We start from the raw sequence: 19,372 nt of genomic DNA on the forward strand, positions 1-19,372 counted from the left end.
ATACAACTTCTTTCATATTTAGGATCTCGAGCTAAATTCTGCAGAAAAACGTCCTTTTGCCGAGTGCCTCTGATAAATAAACTTTGTCATTTGTGGCAACAATCCGAAGAGGAAAGTTGTCGCGCACAATTTTATAATTACAAATAATCCATGATGCAGCTAGCACCACCACAATTCATACAACACACCGTCTATTCCAGCCGGTCCTTGCTAAAACCACGTTAAAAAAAAGACAGCACGTCTTTCAATTCCACGGCACTTGAATTTCCCTCACAAAAAGAGAATCGTTCAATTATTAATAAACAAGAGCGTGCTACCTGTTGAAAGTCTTACGATCTTCCATATCTCAAGTCGAATTTTCCAATACACCAACCAGGTATTTCGCAGGTGGAGAGAACGAATATTGTCCTTGCCACAGAACGTATTTCTTCAGACGGTAGATTGAACTCCTGTCTGCAAGCTGGACGCATTTTGAAGATGTTGAAATATCTTGCCCTAACTTTACTTTACAGTTTAGCTATTTCTGTACTTGGTGAATTTGAAGCTGAGGAGCCCCTTGATCGAGGTAGGTATTGTTTGGGTCTCAAAGCTATGAGACAAAAAACTTGAAGGCAGTTTTAAATTTATATCTTTGACCTTCTTGGACTTGAATTTTATAGGATGGGGAGAAACGATCCAATGGATAACTTTTGAGGCTGGATTAAAGGAAGCAAAAAAGAAGTAAGCGGGAAAACTTTCGTTACAAGCGAAGGATAAAACTAACGCACTAAACAAAACAAAGTTTTGTGAAATAATATAGTACGTGAAAAATTCTGATCTGCGCGCGAAGCCTCAAAAATCCACTTAATTACGATCCTACATTTAACCTTAAAACTCTGGTTGAATTTTTAGGATTTAAACCAAGTGGTAGCTAGTTTTGATAAATGCTTTCTTAAACGTGCAAGAGGACACAAGTTTACGGCACACTAAAACTAGTCCATAGGATTTAAGCAACTGCTATAATGCAGATAATAGAAGTATCCCTTGATGTAAGCGATTGACGAATATGGAACTAAAGATTTCTTTATTTGAATTCGAGATAGATTGAATTGGAGTGATAGTAAGGCTTAAACGGTAGCAAAAAACAGAAACCTTACAAAGAGTCTGAACTTACTCTGTTCTGATAAAGTTCTAAAATTGCTCTTCAATCGGTATCACGTGGTATTAAAATGTAATTAAGCTAGAACTGAAAAGAAACTGGAAACCACTTTGTTACCTTTCCGCTTTGTGGCAATATCGGTAAAGTATGGCTGAGGGAAAATTCTTTTTGCGCAAAACTGACCTAGTCTGTGTTAGCCTTTATGCCAGGTTAAACAAAAATCGTCCGCGCGTAACAGAATGAAGATTTTGCTGCGCAGCGCAAAATTTCTGCAGGTTGTTCTTGTATGTGCATTGTATTTTTATTACAATGGCTTTCAGTCGTGAGACAAAGCGTTTTGCTAATAATTTCCAAATAATATAATGAGTGAAGATATATTTTAAAAAAAACAATAAAATGCATTATAATGTTTGAGAGGAAGCCAGATCAGCCATGGCTGGTTTTTATGCGGTCCTATCCAGGTCGAATGTAAATTTGGAAATGTTTTGCTCCTCATTGACTTGATCTGCTCTGATTAAAAGGAATATATCGCTGCCCATCATTGTTTTCATAACTTGTTTTGTTGAACTGGGTTTGTTCTTTGCTTAACTCGGGTGAAGACAAATGTGAATGCATCACCAATGGCAGATATGTCAAAGCAGTTTATAAACAAAGACATATTCGTTGTTTTATGATTTGATCTTACTGATAAAAGTATGGAACTGCAAAAAACTGTGTGCCTCTCTGCATCTATGAATGTTTCCAAAATATACTGAATCATTGCAACATACGCGAAATTTTCTTAGCTCAGCAATGCTGAGCTTAGTAAATAGGCTTCAGTCGAATAGTCCTTGACAATTGAAATCTTTTACGTTTTCCAATATCTTTTCTTGTTACAGTGATAAACCGTTGATGCTTCTCATATACAAGACTTGGTGTGGAGCCTGCAAAGGTAATATTTATTTACTCGTCGGTTTTTAAATTTGTGAATGAAATTACAAAAGACAAAACAAGACGAATATTTTTTTGTTCATCGCTGCTTGTAATACATTTCCAGAGCCTGCTCTCCTGGAGGTGAATCTTAATCTGAAGAGTTCAAATTTTTCGGCGGAGTAGTCTCTCCCCTACCCTGCATGTTTAACATGTTTAAAAATATTTACACAACAGCACAAGGCGAAGGTCAAGTTTCAAATAGAGCTTTGCGTATTTTTTCGAGTCAATCATTAATTTACAGTAAACATTTTATGTCATGTTTTGTGCACAGTTCTTTCGAGACCAAAGGCGAAACTGAATGATTTCAATCCTGCCTGGTAGGCGAAGTAGAAGTTAGTCCAAATAAAAGAACTCGACTAAGGCTTTCTTAAACCACAAATCATAGAGCAAAGAACAGACTTTGCAAGACGAGCTAAGCCACTTGTTGTTTCTCCTGCAGCATTAAAACCAGTATTCGCCAAATCCCAAGAAATTGCTGAGCTCAGCAGACACTTTGTGATGGTCAATGTTGAGGTAAGCTGAGAACGTCCAAAATAAGTTAGCTGGCAAAATGATGTGAACGCGGCTTTTTTCCTGTCAGTAGTAATCCTGCGTATGCAGACAGAGGCGGTTTGAAAGAACATTCAAAAATTCGTCTAAGTTCGCATACACTATGCGTTGTTCACAAACTCACACACGGCATAAAATTAAAAAATCTTGAAACTATCTAAAGGAGAAATTCCGCCTGACAAGGAACGTGGTTATATATGAGAACGAAGTCCGAAATGATCATGTGGGCTCGACAAACCTCCCCTTGTCAAAATCCCATTTTTGCGTCTAGACAGAAGGGAGAAAATGTAGAGCCAACGATTATAAAATGCACCCTTAGAAAATCAAAGTAACATCTTTCTTTTAAGTTAGATGATGACGAATTTTCTGGGCTAAGAAGAACTGATATCCCAAGCTTGGTTGTAAAGAAATTAACTTAGTATATTAGAAACTAAACTTGCTTAGACCTGTTTTCATTTGAGTCTCGAAAAGTAATTGTTTTTTCATCAACTACGCTACGCGATTGGCTTAAAAAACCTCACGCAACTTTTTCCCCAATCAGAAGTAAAACTAAAACAAATTGACTCACTCGCACTCGTTTTCCCGCGCTTTGCGTCATGTAATTACTTCGAGTTTTGATTGGTTCACTGGATTGGCTGTGTTCTTTGCGATACACTCAGATTGAAAACCGCTCTAAAGGATGCAGTGAACAATAAAGTTATATTTACTTTTATTTTTAGGATGAGGAGGAGCCTAAAGATGAAAAATACCGCCCAGACGGAAGATATATTCCAAGAATTTTGTTTTTGTGTAAGTTTACACTGACAAGCTATAAGTCAGTTAAGTCTTCTTTAAGTGGACTACTGTTTCTGTTAAAACATAAAACCATATTTTAGTTGGCGCGGAATTTACCTAACGATTTCAGGCGGATAGGCATGCGCGCTAAAAACAGAGGTCGTTCTTTCAGTTGCATACTGTGTGTCTTTCTCTATTCCACAGCAGCTGGTGGCGAGGTTATGGAAGAATTTTACAATGAAAACGGAAGGCACAAAAACACCAAGTACTATTATGGAAAAACCTCTGAGAGTAAGTTAATAAAGTAATGCAGGGCCGCAATTATCAGTTTTTATTAACTTGGATGCCTAAATTCAAGGAACAGTTTTTACGACATGCGTTTTTTTTTTTTTTTTTTTTTTTTTTTCATGTTTATCAGCGCAGTGGGCCTTTTATTCCAACTGAAGTTGTTTATTTGGCCTAAAAATAAGAGTGTTTATGGATCTTTATGATCAAGGAACAGTAGGTACTAATTTCAGACAGCTTTACCCAAGTGTTACGTTTAAGTTGATGAATTTCCCGGGTACATTTGACTTGTTACTTCTTCAATTCAGGGTAAAAACGTAAAAAAAAAACAAAAATTAAACGAATAAGTCATCGCTGATTTACATTTACTTCAAATACAAAACTCAAACTTGATTTAAGCACATACTTCACGCTAAGCAAAGTAACTCTCGCTGACTCTTTGAACTGCAAAACGAACAGAGTGAGATCTAGAGAGGAAATTAAACAGCACTAGCTGAGCTGAGCTTATTTTTCCTGAGCCAACTACTCAATGAATCCTTTACGAAAATTCAAATATTGTCCGTGATAAAGACGTTGAGTTAATCTGTATCACTAAATTTCAAACTGCTCTCTGGGGACGAAATACTAGGAAGGGTCCGTATAATAAGTGCACTGAAAATACCCCGTCGTATCGGGCACTCTGTCCATGTAAGAGAGCTGTCCTTTAGGAGAGATTAGATTTTATTTGTATTATAAGTAAAATGCATGTTTTAATTATCAAAATTCATCAAATGGCATACTATTTCAACTTAAACTGAGTCAAAGTTAGGAGCTCAGCAGCTCTTCAACTTGTTAATTTGTTATACACAGTTGTTACTAGCATGAAAGCAGTGCTGAAGAAACTCAAAGGAAGCGAATTTTTGGAGGAAACAGAAGACGAACCAGTCATGGAAAGCAACCCTCTTGCTAGAGGTAGGTCTCGACGGTGAAAATTTGTCGTAGGCCGATGTTAATTAGATACATATTCAAACTAAGTTTGTGCTTTGTTAACACAGGTTTTGGCGATCGCATAAATTGGGTTACCTATGAAGATGGATTAGAAAAAATCAAAAAGAGGTAAATAGATTATGTAACATCCACGGCTTATTTTTTGACACTTTCCCTCACTATTGAACGTTCTCCACATCGACATCAATTAACTTTTCGAAACTCGTTATAGATTAGTTTTTCCAGCCGGGTGTCAATCTTTTCGTAAATTTAAGGTGGCTCTGAACCGAATGTATAGAATTATTTTTTTTAAACTTTGCCAAAAGTTATGTCTTATCTTGATTATTAAAATTCGATGATAAAAAACAGGGCTCACCTTCAGAGAGCGTCTATGAGTTATTAGCCGTTAAGTTAAGGGTGCTTTTAGCAGGTTATACTGTTACTATGGTAACATTTTGTGCCAAGAAAATGATATCAACGTGTTACCAATGATTAGGCAGTACTTTGATACCATGATTGAAGCGTCAACGGATAAAGAGTGGTTAAAATGACCCATGAAGAATATTGTCAAAGTCGTGCAAAGTGCTAGAAACTGTTGCTAGCCACCTTAAGTAAAGTTTTGCTTTTTTATAGTGGCAAGTGGATGCTGCTTCTCATTCACAAAACATGGTGTGGCTCATGCAAAGGTATTCACTGTTATTTAATGAACTCCACTCATGTTATTTCACCGTATAGACCGACAAATTGTTAATACACGGATTACTCCACTTTACAGCCTTGAAGCCTAAACTTGCCGACTCCAAGGAGTTTGCAGAAATGAGTAGACATTTCGTGATGGTTAACACGGAGGACGAGGAAGAACCAAAGGGAAGTCAGTTTGTAGTGGATGGCGAGTACATTCCCAGAGTCCTCTTCCTCAGTAAGTTGTTTTATACGTTCTAGGATAGCAATTGTTATCTTCTGCAGTAAATTCGTATACAGTATTACCCTTTTCAAATATACAAGTAAAGATTCTTCACAGATTCTTCAAAGAAAAGCTCATTAAATAACCATTTTGTTATCAGTGACGAGGTCTTAGCAGCATCATATCATAAATTTTCCATCCTGTGCGGGGACTCCCATATAGAAAAGACTGGGGTGCTCGGCGTACCTTTTAGGGGTTAAAAAGCGGTTTTGATATCTCTCAGGGTGTTCAGCCTCAAAGGGTCCACAGCGGGAGCTTTTTCGGTATCTTTTAGGGTATTGAGCCGAAAAAAATATGACAGGAGATAAAGTGTTGTGTTAGAAAATGCACCCCAGAGGGGTAAAAAAGAAAATTGAAGCTACGCCCACAGAACAGGATCTTTACACCTCTTAGTGTGTTCTTTTCAAGCACCCCTGTCCTTTTTATATGGGTGTTCTTACACCCCCCGGGTTTTCCATTACCCCCATGTTGTACATGGCTACAAGCTACTGATGTTGTTGCTCCTTTTGACATTTTTTTTGGCCACTTCACGCTTTTTTAATTTCCTATTCCGTGTTCGCGCTCCATTTTATTTAGATCCTGAAGGAAAAGTCATCGAGGCAATTTGGAACGAGGGAACGAAGCATCCACAAGTCAAGTACTACTACAGCAGTGCTCAGGAATGTATGAGAAACAATAAATTATCTTTTATACATTAAAGAAGTACGTCACGGTTCGCGCATCTTGAAAAGTTTAGCCTAAATTTTTCAAGTTCGTCGTTTGTAATCCGTGTTAATCTTCTCCATCCTTAACCATCCTTGTTCCTTTATGGTTTTTTTTTTCTCTTTGGTAATTATCTATCTTGACGCTTTTTCACGCAGGTATCGTATCGTATCATAGTTAGCTACTATTTTTAAGGGGTTTTTTTTCCAATCTAAAGGAAGTTTTAATTTGGTTTAACTGATCAAAGTCTTGTGCGAAAGATCCAGTCCTCCAATCAGTAAGCGCGCTATGTAACCACAATCGTATTAAGTTTGATAAAATTTGTTGATTTGAGTTCCGGTTGTTGCCCCGGGTAAAAATAAATGTGACCTCAAAACAAAAGAAAAACTAGTTTTAACCGTTGGGTTTCTTTCATTATCTTTACAGTGATATCTGCAATGAGGAGAGCTCTTAAAATGAAGGAAACAGGAACACTAGGTATGCGATAAATAACCTTTAAGTTCGCTTGAAAAGCTGAGATCAGTTTAGTCAATCACAGATTCACTTTTCTGTAACGCATTGAGCTGAACCCAGGCTAGAACGGTCAAAAGACAATACAATGTAAATGTTAAATTAATTCATTGTTATAAACATCGACTGGTATTCATTGTAAAGTCAAGTGATTTTGAGCTATAAAAACGTTTCAATCACCATAGATAATTTAGTAGATATTTTGTACACATAATTCACATGCCAATACTTTGTTAACTGCAAAGTAAATTTAACATATTAGCCAGTACTTATTGAACCTTGGAACAATGTGAAGGTATGTTTCCAAGTCAGCAAATATTTTCTCTCATTTAGAAAAACCAGAAGAGACGAAAGAAGATCAGCAAAAGGAAGAGAAAGAGGAAAAGAAGGAAGAGAAAGAAAAAGATCCCTGGTGGACTCCCAAATTATCAAGAGGTAACAAGTTCTATGTTGTCCTTTGCAGTGTTTGGTGGTGAAAATAATTGAAATACAGTATTCGTTTTCTGAATTTGCCAAGATTAAGTCTTAATTGTAACTATCCTTAACAGGTTTTGGTGATCATATTAACTGGGTTTCGTACGAGAAAGGACTAAAGGAGGCAAAGGACAGGTTTGTCACAAGTAAACTGATACGGCAGTAATTTAAAATTGTCTAAGTAAAGAAGCTGTTCACGGGAGGTCATGTGATTATAGCGTGAGATTTTCTTCGTATTAGAATTACTATCAAAGAATCAATTTTAAGGGGAGAAAAATCAAAATCAAAAGGGCATCAGAAAGGAAGCCAAAAGAAAAAAGAGAATGTAGTCTTGTAAATGATGCCGGAATGCTTTCTCAATGACATTTTTTTGACGGCGCCTTTGGAGTACGTAATTGCTTGCGTTAAGTTTTGAAATTTGATTGAGAATAGAAATCAGAAAATTTATATCTTTCCTCTGGATTACTTTCACGGATTATTTGCAGTGACTTGTTCCACCCACAGCCTTTGGAATGTTAGTACGCAGTTTATTCTTTCAATATTTATTCTTTCAATTCTTTCAATCGTTGGCTACTGGAATAACCAAAATCCGGTGCGCGGACGACTAAAGGCTATGTTGTCTTTTGTCTCCACAGTAACGAGAACATGCTCTTGATAATACACAAATCTTGGTGCAGCTCGTGTAAAGGTGGGGAAGTCATTGATAAACCTTGCCTTCGTCAATGAGTTTACATTGTACATTTTTCATCTTAAAGAACACGATTTCTAAACCCATTATATTCAACTGGTTTTGTAGGCAGATGCTTTTTAACAATTCTCACTCAATTCACATGTAGCCGCTAAATTGCTGTTTTTGTGACTTTGCAACCGAGTGAAACCCAGTGTCAGTATCTCTAGATCTGGTTTCTTATTTACCTAATGAAATGTTTTAATATCCAATCGCAGCCTTGAGACCTAAATTGGCAAAGCACAAAGAATTCGCTGAGCTCAGCAAGAAGTTCGTGATGGTTAACACAGAGGACCATGATGAACCCAAAGGAGAACAGTTTGACGTGGATGGCAAATACGTGCCAAGGATTTTCGTCTTAGGTTAGAAGACGAAAAATTAACATGGAAACTTGCTAAAGAAACTTTTACATTAATTTCATCGTGGTCTAGTGTGTTAACCGGGAGAAGTAATCCCTTATATGGGCTATATAGGTAAATGTGGCCTTAAGGGTATGGTTTTTCAGCCGTTTTGGTCATTAATAGGTATCGATCTTGGCCATTTTGGATACAAATTGGAAGTGGTCTTTGCTCTCTAGTCTTGAATGGGACATGTTTTTTAGAAGAAGCTACATTTTCATCATTGTCAACAAGACCGTCATCAAAAGCCCTTCATAAATTATGTTTAGGGCAACTGTGCCAGTCCCAACGGTCATAAATAGGGTATCAGATTTTTGGTTAGGTCATAAATAGGGCAGGGAAAATCGCAGATTTTGGTCATAAATAGGGTAAGGGTTTTGGGAAGCGGGTCGCACACCCCACCCAATTTTTTCTGGGAGTACCCCGCCGGGTGTGTTAACGATAATGGTAACGATATACCGTTGATTAGAATGACGTTGACGAATTTGATAACAGTGATGACGACGACAAAAACAATGATGATGACGATGGTCATGGAGGTGATGGCGGCCGGGATGACAGGGATGGAGGGAGCTGAAGGAGCCATTTACTAATGTTTTTTATCAACCCGCCTTTCTCTTTCTTACCACAGATTCTAACGGAAAGGTTCAGAAGGATTTATGGAACGAGGGAACTAAACACACACATGTAAAATACTACTATCAGGACGGAGAAGAATGTGAGTTGAATTTTAAGTATTCTTAGAGCTTTCCAGGGAACATATCTACGATTGAAAATGGGTAACAGTCGAATTATATGCCGTGCTGATTTGATCAATTGGTCCTTACATAAACTCCTGTTTTGCTCTTGTTTTCTTTATTTTGTCTGTAGTCCAATGCATTTTTTGATGATAAACGGTGTAAAATAAAATAACGTGCCTTTTTATTTATTGTCAACTGTTCGTGCCAACTCATTACACTGAACATGACGTACGCGTATTGCCGACAATCTGTTCAACAATCTGTTTAACAATCTGTTCTTTGCTTTCGTCTTGATAGTGGTTACAGTCATGAAAAAGGCATTGAAGATCGAAGACAAACCCAAGGAAGTTACTGATAACGGTAAATTGAGGACGTAATAAACTGTCAATTCAAAAGCATTGCACGAGGATTACTTCCTCCCCCCCCCCCCCCTCCCCCCAGACCTCTTGAGCGAGACACTTTCTACAAAATTTCGTCTTTGCTTCCACGAAAATTTGGTTTTTCTTTGACATCACCTGTGAACAAGTAAAATTTGCTTTGAGTTGTATAATGAGTATTTAAAAGACGTCGTTAATTTGGTACATTACTCTATGTAGGATGGGGTCAAGATATCAAATGGACTTCAATTGAGGAAGGTTTTGAAAAAGCGAAAGAAGGGTAAGGAATATATCGTTCTGAAACTTTACACTGGGACGCGTTCCACACCGGGAAAACAATGAGGAAAGACCTTCTATAAAGCAATATTGAGTCATGGTCACACTACATGTGAAACCTCCCATAAGGGGACACTAAGTTATGATCCTCAGTAGCCACAAAAGGTTACATTTCTTACCTTCTGTTAGAGTCAACTTTCAACTTTCAACTTCAACGTTGAACTTTATCAACTTTATTGGTCTCATTCTATCGCGGGATAGCAAGTATGTAAGTCGTAGTTCCATACAAAGAAAGACAGTTACATCATTTATAACCTCATAAGAACAGTACACCTCCAAAGCTCTTGTGGCTTGGAAGATTGGCACTTATAAGTTAACATGCTCGACATTAAGTCCTTAATAAACCAGGCATGCAACATTGCCAACTGATAAGCTGTTTGCCATTCCACTTGCAGAAAGAAACCGGTAATGCTTATCATCCACAAGTCATGGTGTGGAGCTTGTAAAAGTAAGTAACGTGATCGCAGGAACTGAAGCTAAATTGTTAATCACAAGCGGAAAACTGACAAACAAACGGAAACGAAATCTTGTACTTGGTCTATGTGTAACTTGCTACCCGTTACTGTTAAGTGTTAAAGGCCAGAAGTCTTTATTGCACAATGCCTTTATGCCGCTAGTGTATATGAATTTGTTCAGTTGCTTAGAATCCGGCATATGTTATTGTTTTCTCTTCTAAGATTTGAAGAAGAAGTTTGCCAAGTCCACTGAGATTGCTGAATTAAGTAAGAAGTTCGTCATGGTCAACATTGAGGTAAGTTATCTGATTCAATTAATAATCTCAGTGCATCAAAAATTTCAGCGTTAGTTAGGATAGACCATTTTCCAGTTGAAGCCTAACTTAAGCTTGGCAGATGCGTAGATGCTCACAGTAAAACCAGTAAAATAACGTCTAAAAGTTGTTCACGGTCTCCAGACCAGTGGCTTACTAACGTACTTGCGGGAATATAATATCATTAGCAATTTTGCTCTTCCATCTGGATCAGGGCACAGAAAAGAATGGCCATTCTTTTCTGTGCCCTGATCTGGATGGGATACCAGTTCATTGCAGATTGCACCAGTTTTCCGGGACTTATTTGCATTGATGAAGAGAACGGCATTTCTAGAATAAAGTTCCTACAAATAGACTAGAGTTTATCAGTTTAAAACTGAGGCCCGACGTCTGGATCCAAATGTACATTCCATTCACAAGGAAAATGGGGAATTTTGCTTGGACTTGCTTATATTAATACGACCAACAAAACAACTCCAACGATAACCAACCATATGTTACTGAATATTTATACTATTTAGGATGACGGTGGAAAAACAGCAGAGAAATTTGACGTCGATGGCGCCTATGCTCCTAGAATCTACTTCTTAGGTTAGTAAATTGCTTAACGTCTCTCCAGTACACGTTCTTCGTTATTTTCAGAGCCGCACCCTACATGGAAAATCTTAATTTGTTTTGTTGTTATTTCCTCAGATCCTTTCACACGTGAGATCATGAAGGAATTCTACAACACGGATCCTTTGTTTAAAGAATACAAGTATGCCTATGGAGAACCAAAAGAAAGTAAGAAGACTTATGTTTCATAGACCCCGATTGACACAAACGCTCTTATTGCGAGCATCCCTCTTTTCCTAAGACCAAGTTAGTATAAATTATAATTTAGACCAGCAATTTTCATGCACACCTGACTTTGTACATTTTAGGGAAATATTTGATGGTATGCTTAGAAAGACAACCGTCTTATCGAGAGAACTACACTTCTGTGGGAAATTTATAAAAATGTAGTTTATCAAGCAAATGTTGATTCTTTTTCCGTTTTAAACTCTTCTGAACCAGGCCATTCTATTTCTAGAATTTCACGTGTTATATACGTAGTAGACATGATACTGTGATATTAGTTAATTTTGATACTTGGTTAACAATTCTTAGTTGTTGAAATGATGAATAAAGTCCTTGGAAGAGAAATGCACGAGGGAATCGCTCCAGACAAAGGTGAGTGCAAAATGTTGAATAAATTCATACCAATATATTTTGCCCACCAAAACTCGTCACACCTGCCCAACTGACGAAGCAGGTACAACGTAACTTTCATCTTTGGCACGAGCGGAGATAGCACATGGCGTTTAAACCATGCCATAGAAAATAGAGCCAATCAGAATATAGGAAAGCCGCTTTATATTCGACGCTATTACATTCAACCTTACCATCATGCGTCGCGCGTATGTCGCATTGGTTGTATTGGCCACTGTAATTTCTATGGCATGGTATAAAATAGTTATTCAATGCACTCTCATTGTATACCATGGGATATCCTACTTGTCAATTGTATTTTCTTGGTATACAGGCTCGCCTAAAGCCTCGTGTGTATACCGAAAAAATACAAGAGACTCGTGATATATGGTACATCACTTGAAAGCGTTGTATAATTAAGATATATTATGCGGAAGTAATATTTTATTTTCTTGTCATACCTCTTAAGGCTTTGGTGCTCATATCAAATGGATGAAACTCGACCACGCCCTCAAAGAAGCAAAGGCAATGTAAGTGTAATAATCATAAGAGATGAAATAAATCTTTGCTCCTCAATTCTGACCGTAAAAAATTTACAGAGGGCTAATTTATCTTTGGGTTTAAATAAGATTTCTCTTTTCTTTTCTTCCTTTTCAGTAACAAGCCTATTATGATGGTGTTACATAAAAGCTGGTGTCAGATCAGTCAGGGTAAGTTTTTCATGAGTAGACAGCAGTAAAAACTGGAAGATTTAAGTACATTATGATAACAGGAGACCTGAGCCTTGGAGTATCTATTCTTGGGTACTATTGACATCATGTTGAGTCTTAATTAGGGGGCTTCAATACTCTTAAAGCAGTGTATACCTCTTCTAAGCTGGTGTTTGGCTGTACAATTTTGTCTTGTCAGATCTCAAACCCAAAATTGCTGAGTCAAAAGAAATTGCTGACCTCAGCAAACACTTTTTCATGGTCAACCTTGAGGTAAGAGTTACAATTATTTGAAGGTCGAAAAACATGAAATATTGAGACAAGTTTCCTTCGATATACATGGAGAGAATTTAAAGTATCACGGAACATTAGCAAATAATTCTTTTGGCGATGGTTTATTTTTTTAGGACGATGAAATACCAAAGGATGGAAAATACGACGTGGATGGATCATATGTTCCAAGAATTGTTTTCCTCGGTAATCTTAAAATTTTGTAACTTAAAGCTCTCTAACCTAGGGAATTTATTTATCGTAGAAGAATTTGTTCTTCGTTCCAGCTGACTTACGCTTGAATTGTATAAAACAGATTCCGATGGCAAGTTAAATAAAGAAATCGACAACGAGGGAACTAGTCTTGACAAAACGAAGTTCTTCTACAAGACAGCTGATGAAAGTGAGTACAGGGGAAAAAACACCTTGTTTACCTTTAATATTAGTAGCTAATTTGTCCTAACAACGCAATATGTTTTCAAGTAGACAGGTGTTAAGAATAAGGAAAATCATGGTATTCCATCCAACTCCGCTTTACTGACAGGCAATTTTTAAGGACAGCTTCCCATTACGGAAAGATACCTTGGTCCTCGAGAAAGATACAAACATCTCCTCTTAAAAACTGTTAAATACGGTCACTCGTGTGATTAAGAACGACAAACGAACTCTTTTTTCTTGCCCTTTTAACACATTTTTGTACAAATTAACTTCTCCAATATTGACACAACTTTGGTGCCGAAACTTTTTCAAAATGGCTGGTGTCCATGCATAGTGTTTTAATGTCTGCGTAATGCTGACTGTCTGTAGTTGTGTCATTCCTTAGAAATCCGTGTTATTTTTAAATTCTCTTTCAGTTGTCAAGTCTATGAAGAAGCTTATACCAGAACCATCAACTTTAGACAGAGGTATGTCGTCAATTTTAACTTCCAGCTGCACGGAACGATTCTGCATATAATTGTTGTCACTCAGTCTCTGCTTGTGCTAAAGACGTCGTTTACATGGTTAACGTTTTGTAGGGTTTGGTAAACACATTAACTGGATGACAATGGAGAAAGGTCTTGAAGAGGCAAAGAAAAGGTAACATTTTAGTTCTTGGGTTTTTTTTTCGCAGCTTATATGCCACCGTTGTTCTACTCTCCTTATATGATTGTTTTCTATAAACTATTGCGTCAGTCTCGTGCAGTAATTTCATGTTAACTATCCACAGTGAAACTCCTATAATGTTGATTATACACAAGTCTTGGTGTGGAGCATGTAAAGGTATGGTAACTGCATTTTTTAAACTTAGAGCGCTGCACAAAAACTGCCAACATTCGGGCGCTTGTTCAACCACAATTGAGAAATCAAAAACATGTACCGAGTTTCTAACGAGTTATAGAAGTGGAAGTTTGGGAGAACGATTCGCTCTCTGGATTTCTATGCGGAAATCTATCACGCGACGGAAATCTCGAGCTCATAATCTAATTGTTTAACAGAAACACGATTTTTAACCAATCAGCGCGCGTATTTTCTTAGGACTGTTTTCTAATGTATCTTAGTGGAAGTCCAATGTTTCATAAACCAGCGACGTTTGTGCCTAGTGTCATCATAGCAACTAGTTGCTCACCCAAAGTAATAGGCAACCATGGTGCAAACACATTCCGTCCAGACACATTGCAGTTCTCAGACCTACAAACCTTTGGCGTCTACGATGTTCCGGACGATTTGCATGCTGGTTTATCTTAGTTGGGGACCTTAACTTGAGAAATCCTTATCAGTATTGTTTCACGGGGTAAAAGTCTTCCCTTATAAAACCCTCTTTCATATTTCTCACTTTTGGAGTAGCAACCATTTCCATATTGGAGGTGTTTCATTGTCGACTTACCTCCCCGTTTCGCTATTTCTTACTTTGCCTTCCAATACCAACGTTGTTTTTATTTCTTTCAGCCTTGAAACCAGTCATAGCAGAATCAAAACAGATTGCTGAGCTCAGTAAAAAATTCATAATGATAAATGTGGAGGTAACATGCGCATTGATATTCCTAAACTTATAAATTAATTATTTGCTTCTTTCTCATTCTAACTTGGTACAACCACTTCTTAAAATTAAATTTCGTTACAAAAAGCAAATATGAATATACGAAAAAAAAAAAGGTTAATTGCCGTCAAAACGTTTTAAGACAAAATCCGATAAGAAATCGAGAAATTTCAGTTCTTAATGGACAAAAGCCTTGTACTACAATAACTTTAAGTATATTACAGTCCTTTTTTGCATTTTCTAAAAGTTAGAAATGTAAAAAGTTGCCTGAAATAACACTAAAAACAATTTCCAATGGGAACTCGAGAAAACAAATTTCAAAGTTCAGAGAAATTGTGCAACCACGGGTAAAATGTCATCATCAGTTACGTTTCACCAGTACTTTCAAATGCAAGTGTTTTATATGAACTTCGAAATTTTTTGCCGACATTTGGTGTTGTTAGAAATGATTTATTTTGAAGAGATATTTAAAACAGTAGCTTAGAAGGTTGAAATACAATCTAAATAGCCTCGGTACAAAGTTTTCTTCCGTTTCAGTTGTTACTCGAGTTTGTGGTGGATTCCTTCTTAACAAAGCAATGCAATTAATTTTACTCTTTTTCGTGTCTGTAGGACGACGAGGAACCAAAAGATGATCAATTTGTCGTCGATGGAAAATATTTTCCTCGAGTCTTTTTCCTTAGTAAGTGCTTCTTCTCAAAAACATTTGATGTCTACAATTTTATATGCTACAATCAAAAATTATTTTAAATGGATTTGGAGCAAATAGGGAGATGTAAGACCAGAGGTGTGCTTGCAGAGCGCTATGAGAAACTGACCTACATTGCAATATCTAAATGTATCTCTACCTCTTGATCTATTTGGTCTCTGCTGTGATGGGCATAGCATGTAGACATGTGGAAATGTAAATGTGTTCTCTTTATTAACAATTGTTGACTGTCGTTACAGATCACAAGGGAGAGGTCCAAAAAGATCTTCACAATAATGACCTTGAATTCATCAAGTACAAGTACTTTTACAACGATGACGAAGAGTGTAAGTACTTTTGGCCCTGTCGCTTCTTTACAACAAAAACTGTCTTAAAACCTTAATCTTTTTAGTCATTATATCGGAACCAACGACTGGCTTGTGTCAGTGTGTGGTTTTCTCATTTTATCTTTCTTTTTTTCCAAAAGTGATACATACAATGAAAACAGCAGCGAGGAAACTCGTCAAGCCCCCACCGTCCATAGATAGAGGTAGGCTGGAGCTAAATTGAAACTGCACACGTCATCTAATATACGCACGGCCTTGCGTGCATAGAGATTTCGTTAACGTTTGTGATGGCTCAAAAAGAATTAGGTAGGACTAGCGTGCGTGCTATGTTAAAAATGGTAGATAGCCAACTCGGCGCTACGCGTCCCGTTGGCCATAATCATCTGATAACCAACATGCGCGATTGGAATAATTGTTTTATTAAAAACGTCCCCAATATATAGAAAACTAAACTAAAATAACAATAAAAGCGTCCCAAAACATCACGCGGACGCTTACCATATTTGTAGAGCATGGTATATTGGTTCATAACCCGTGATGGCTAAGCCAGTGAAAACTCTCGAATTGCGTTATCCAATGATTCAGTTTTGAATAAAATGTGTTGGTTCTTGAAAACCACAAGATTTTGACGTATATAACAATTAATTCATTTTTGTCGTAATCCTAGGACTAGGCAAAGAAATCAACTGGATGAAGTTAGAAGATGCTTATGTTGAAGCAAAGAAGAGGTATGGTTTGATACACGCGCACTTCGTGCAGTCATCATAGTTGAACATGGGCAATGCAAGTCTACTACGATTGGTCCACCAGTATTCTAAAATTACACACTTTCTTGAGACGGATGTTGTGCATTCAGTAATTTAGCATTGTGTTTTGCTGTTCCTTAGCTGGAAGCCAATTTTTCTCTTTATTCACAAAAGCTGGTGCAGTGCTTGTCAAGGTAAGTGATATAACTCTCTTTTCTTATACTTACAACATGCTGATGTTGCAACCAAGTGTCTCTATTGCCAAAATCATAGTTTATAGAGGGAAATGGTTAGGAAATCTGATAAAGTTCTTTAATGTATGTTTTTGATGGCAAAATAGAAAAGATGGTTACGTGTGCTCATACAACTAACTAATAGAAGCATTGCGATTATGTAATTCACGCATGGTCAATGAGCATAAAACAAAAGGTGTGCAAGGTCAAGGACCATCCAGCACAAATCGTAGCCTGTTTTTTTCCTTTTTTGATGTTTACCAGACTTTGTAACCATTCCCTCTATTAACTGTGACAAAATCAAGAAAACTTCATACCTCTATAGTAGGTAGACCACGTTGTATTAAACTCCATTTCCGTTCATCACTCAGAATAAGTTATAGTGCAGAACATGATTAGCTCTTACTAAAAAAAAAACACTATTCATTTCATTAACGTTTTGCTCAGTACTTTTTTATTTGCTCAGCTACCACCCAAGAAATTTAACTTTTGCAACACTTGTCGCATAGTACAAGAGCCTTTATTTTACTGAGAAGCTTTTTGGCATGTTATGTAATTTTTCTTTCAGCTTTCAAGCCCAAATTTGCTGCATCCGAGAAGATAAAGGAAGTCAGCAAAGAGTTAGTCATGGTCAATGTGGAGGTAAATTAGCGTTTGCTAGATTAGTTCTGTCGATTGAACTCAAGGGCTGGTTTCTCCATCAACTTTTACAGTAACCGTATCTTGAGAAAAGACGTGTAACAAAGTAGATTGACTCTTCGTAGTCGCCTTTGTTCGCTAAATGAGCGTTACAAATTTGGCTACCAGAAAAAAATGAAAAAGGAAACAAAAAAAACCTTGGAACTTTCCAAATACCAGTCAGAGCGTGACTAACCCTAAAAATTAAAAGCCTTTGTGTTCTCATTCATGCGAAGATTAATCCCGCGCCAGTCACCATGACATGTTCTCACTACGAGTTATAAATGGTATAAATCAATATCTCTTTTGTGGTTAACCAAACATTGTTTTAATTTTAGATTCGTTTACCACAAAACAGTTTTATTACTTACTATAATATTTAGTTACATATGACATAAAACCCTGTCGTTTACTCTTCTCTCTTAGGATGAATTTGATAACACCCAAAAGAAGTTTGACATTGATGGAGCATATTTCCCGAGAATCTTATTCATGGGTTTGTATTTGTTTCCTTCGTTAACTTCCTTTCTCTGCACTCTAACACCAACAAACTGGACGAAAAAACGGATTTACTCATGTTTGCGAGTTGAGCAAATGTGTGGTAAATTTGGGGCTCTAAATTTGGACTTTATTTGCACTGGGGGGGTAAAGCGTGGTAAAACTTGTATATTTGTTTCATAGGAATTTATGTGCAAATGTGGAGTAAATGAAAATGTTTGATTCAAATTTTCTTCAAATTTGCTACCTGTGCAAACCATCAACATTTCTAAAAATTTGTTAACAATACCGAGGCATCGATCTTTGCCATCTAGCATAGAAGGATCAACGATAGTTAAAAGGTTATCAATTTTTCTTCAGTCACGCTATCAGGTGCGGATTTCGTTATTAGACCACACTGTGGAGCTAATCAATGATTTATATTTTTACAATGACTAGATCCTTTGGGTAACGTGATAGAGAAAGTGACCAATGCTGGAACAGTGTACAAAGAAAGTAAATATTACTACTGGGAACCACAATCAGGTAATAATCTCCTCTATAGAACTGCACTTATCCCGCCCTTAGTCAGTAATTATAAGCTTGAAAATTGATGAAAGAAAATTGCTCAGGCAATTATTGTAAATGAAATACGCCATATTCTTGTTCTCGGTGTTAGACTGGAACTAGCTTGGAATGGAGGCTCGTCAGGGGAATATCATTAATGATAGATTAACGTCATTTGCATTTGAAAAGACTCCACATATTAGCCTCAGTTGCAAGCTAGTTCCAGTGCAATACCGAGAATACGCTTAGTAATATGGCATAATGGTAGACATAGATCTTATCATATAAACATTCATTCTGTTGTTGGAAACGGGGACGATTACATGCTTGATTGTAATGTTTTTCTTTTTGTAGTTGTGAGGTCCATGGACAAAGCAATAGACAAGGTCAAAACTATGACAAGACCAAAAGAGGAATTATAATACTGAAGAAGAATTCACGTTTTAAACAGTTTTAATAAGGTTTCTTAGCTTTCCTAAACGTTCACAACTATGCCTGATTTTCGCGGAGAATCTCAATTTTCGTAAATAAATGACAGTTAAAACTTTTAAACCTCTTTCTGTGTTGTGATATGGTTGTTATACGTTGATTCATTTCACCCTTAAGGCAATGGTATCAACGTACAGATTCTCCTTATTGGTCGTCGTATATTTCTTATAGTGCCAGTTGGGAGAGTTTGCCCCGAGATGTAAAATGCAAATTGTCCTTGCTGTTTTCGGTACAATTTT

General features: G+C 37.0%; 1 protein-coding gene across 1 annotated transcript; it reads left to right on the top strand.

Annotated features, from left to right (window-relative positions):
- Positions 1-347: 347 nt before the first annotated feature.
- Positions 348-19,196, top strand: LOC110051064 (uncharacterized). The gene is made up of 42 exons (XM_089283537.1): positions 348-565; positions 660-720; positions 2,017-2,069; positions 2,550-2,623; positions 3,379-3,448; positions 3,638-3,724; positions 4,568-4,669; positions 4,753-4,813; positions 5,318-5,370; positions 5,460-5,603; positions 6,225-6,311; positions 6,777-6,827; positions 7,194-7,295; positions 7,409-7,469; positions 7,970-8,022; positions 8,280-8,423; positions 9,091-9,177; positions 9,497-9,559; positions 9,796-9,856; positions 10,308-10,360; positions 10,590-10,663; positions 11,203-11,272; positions 11,375-11,464; positions 11,831-11,893; positions 12,381-12,441; positions 12,569-12,621; positions 12,821-12,894; positions 13,029-13,098; positions 13,208-13,294; positions 13,746-13,796; positions 13,908-13,968; positions 14,099-14,151; positions 14,818-14,891; positions 15,521-15,590; positions 15,857-15,943; positions 16,084-16,146; positions 16,611-16,671; positions 16,831-16,883; positions 17,491-17,564; positions 18,027-18,096; positions 18,537-18,623; positions 18,999-19,196. Exons 1-42 carry the CDS (start codon positions 478-480, stop codon positions 19,064-19,066), a joined length of 3,069 nt encoding a protein of 1,022 aa, XP_089139663.1. The 5' UTR covers positions 348-477; the 3' UTR covers positions 19,067-19,196.
- Positions 19,197-19,372: the final 176 nt, after the last annotated feature.

The sequence above is a fragment of the Orbicella faveolata genome, unplaced genomic scaffold (assembly GCF_042242905.1).
Source record: "Orbicella faveolata isolate gen_17 unplaced genomic scaffold, um_ofav_v1 contig_1, whole genome shotgun sequence".
NCBI classification, from domain to species: Eukaryota; Metazoa; Cnidaria; class Anthozoa; order Scleractinia; family Merulinidae; genus Orbicella; species Orbicella faveolata.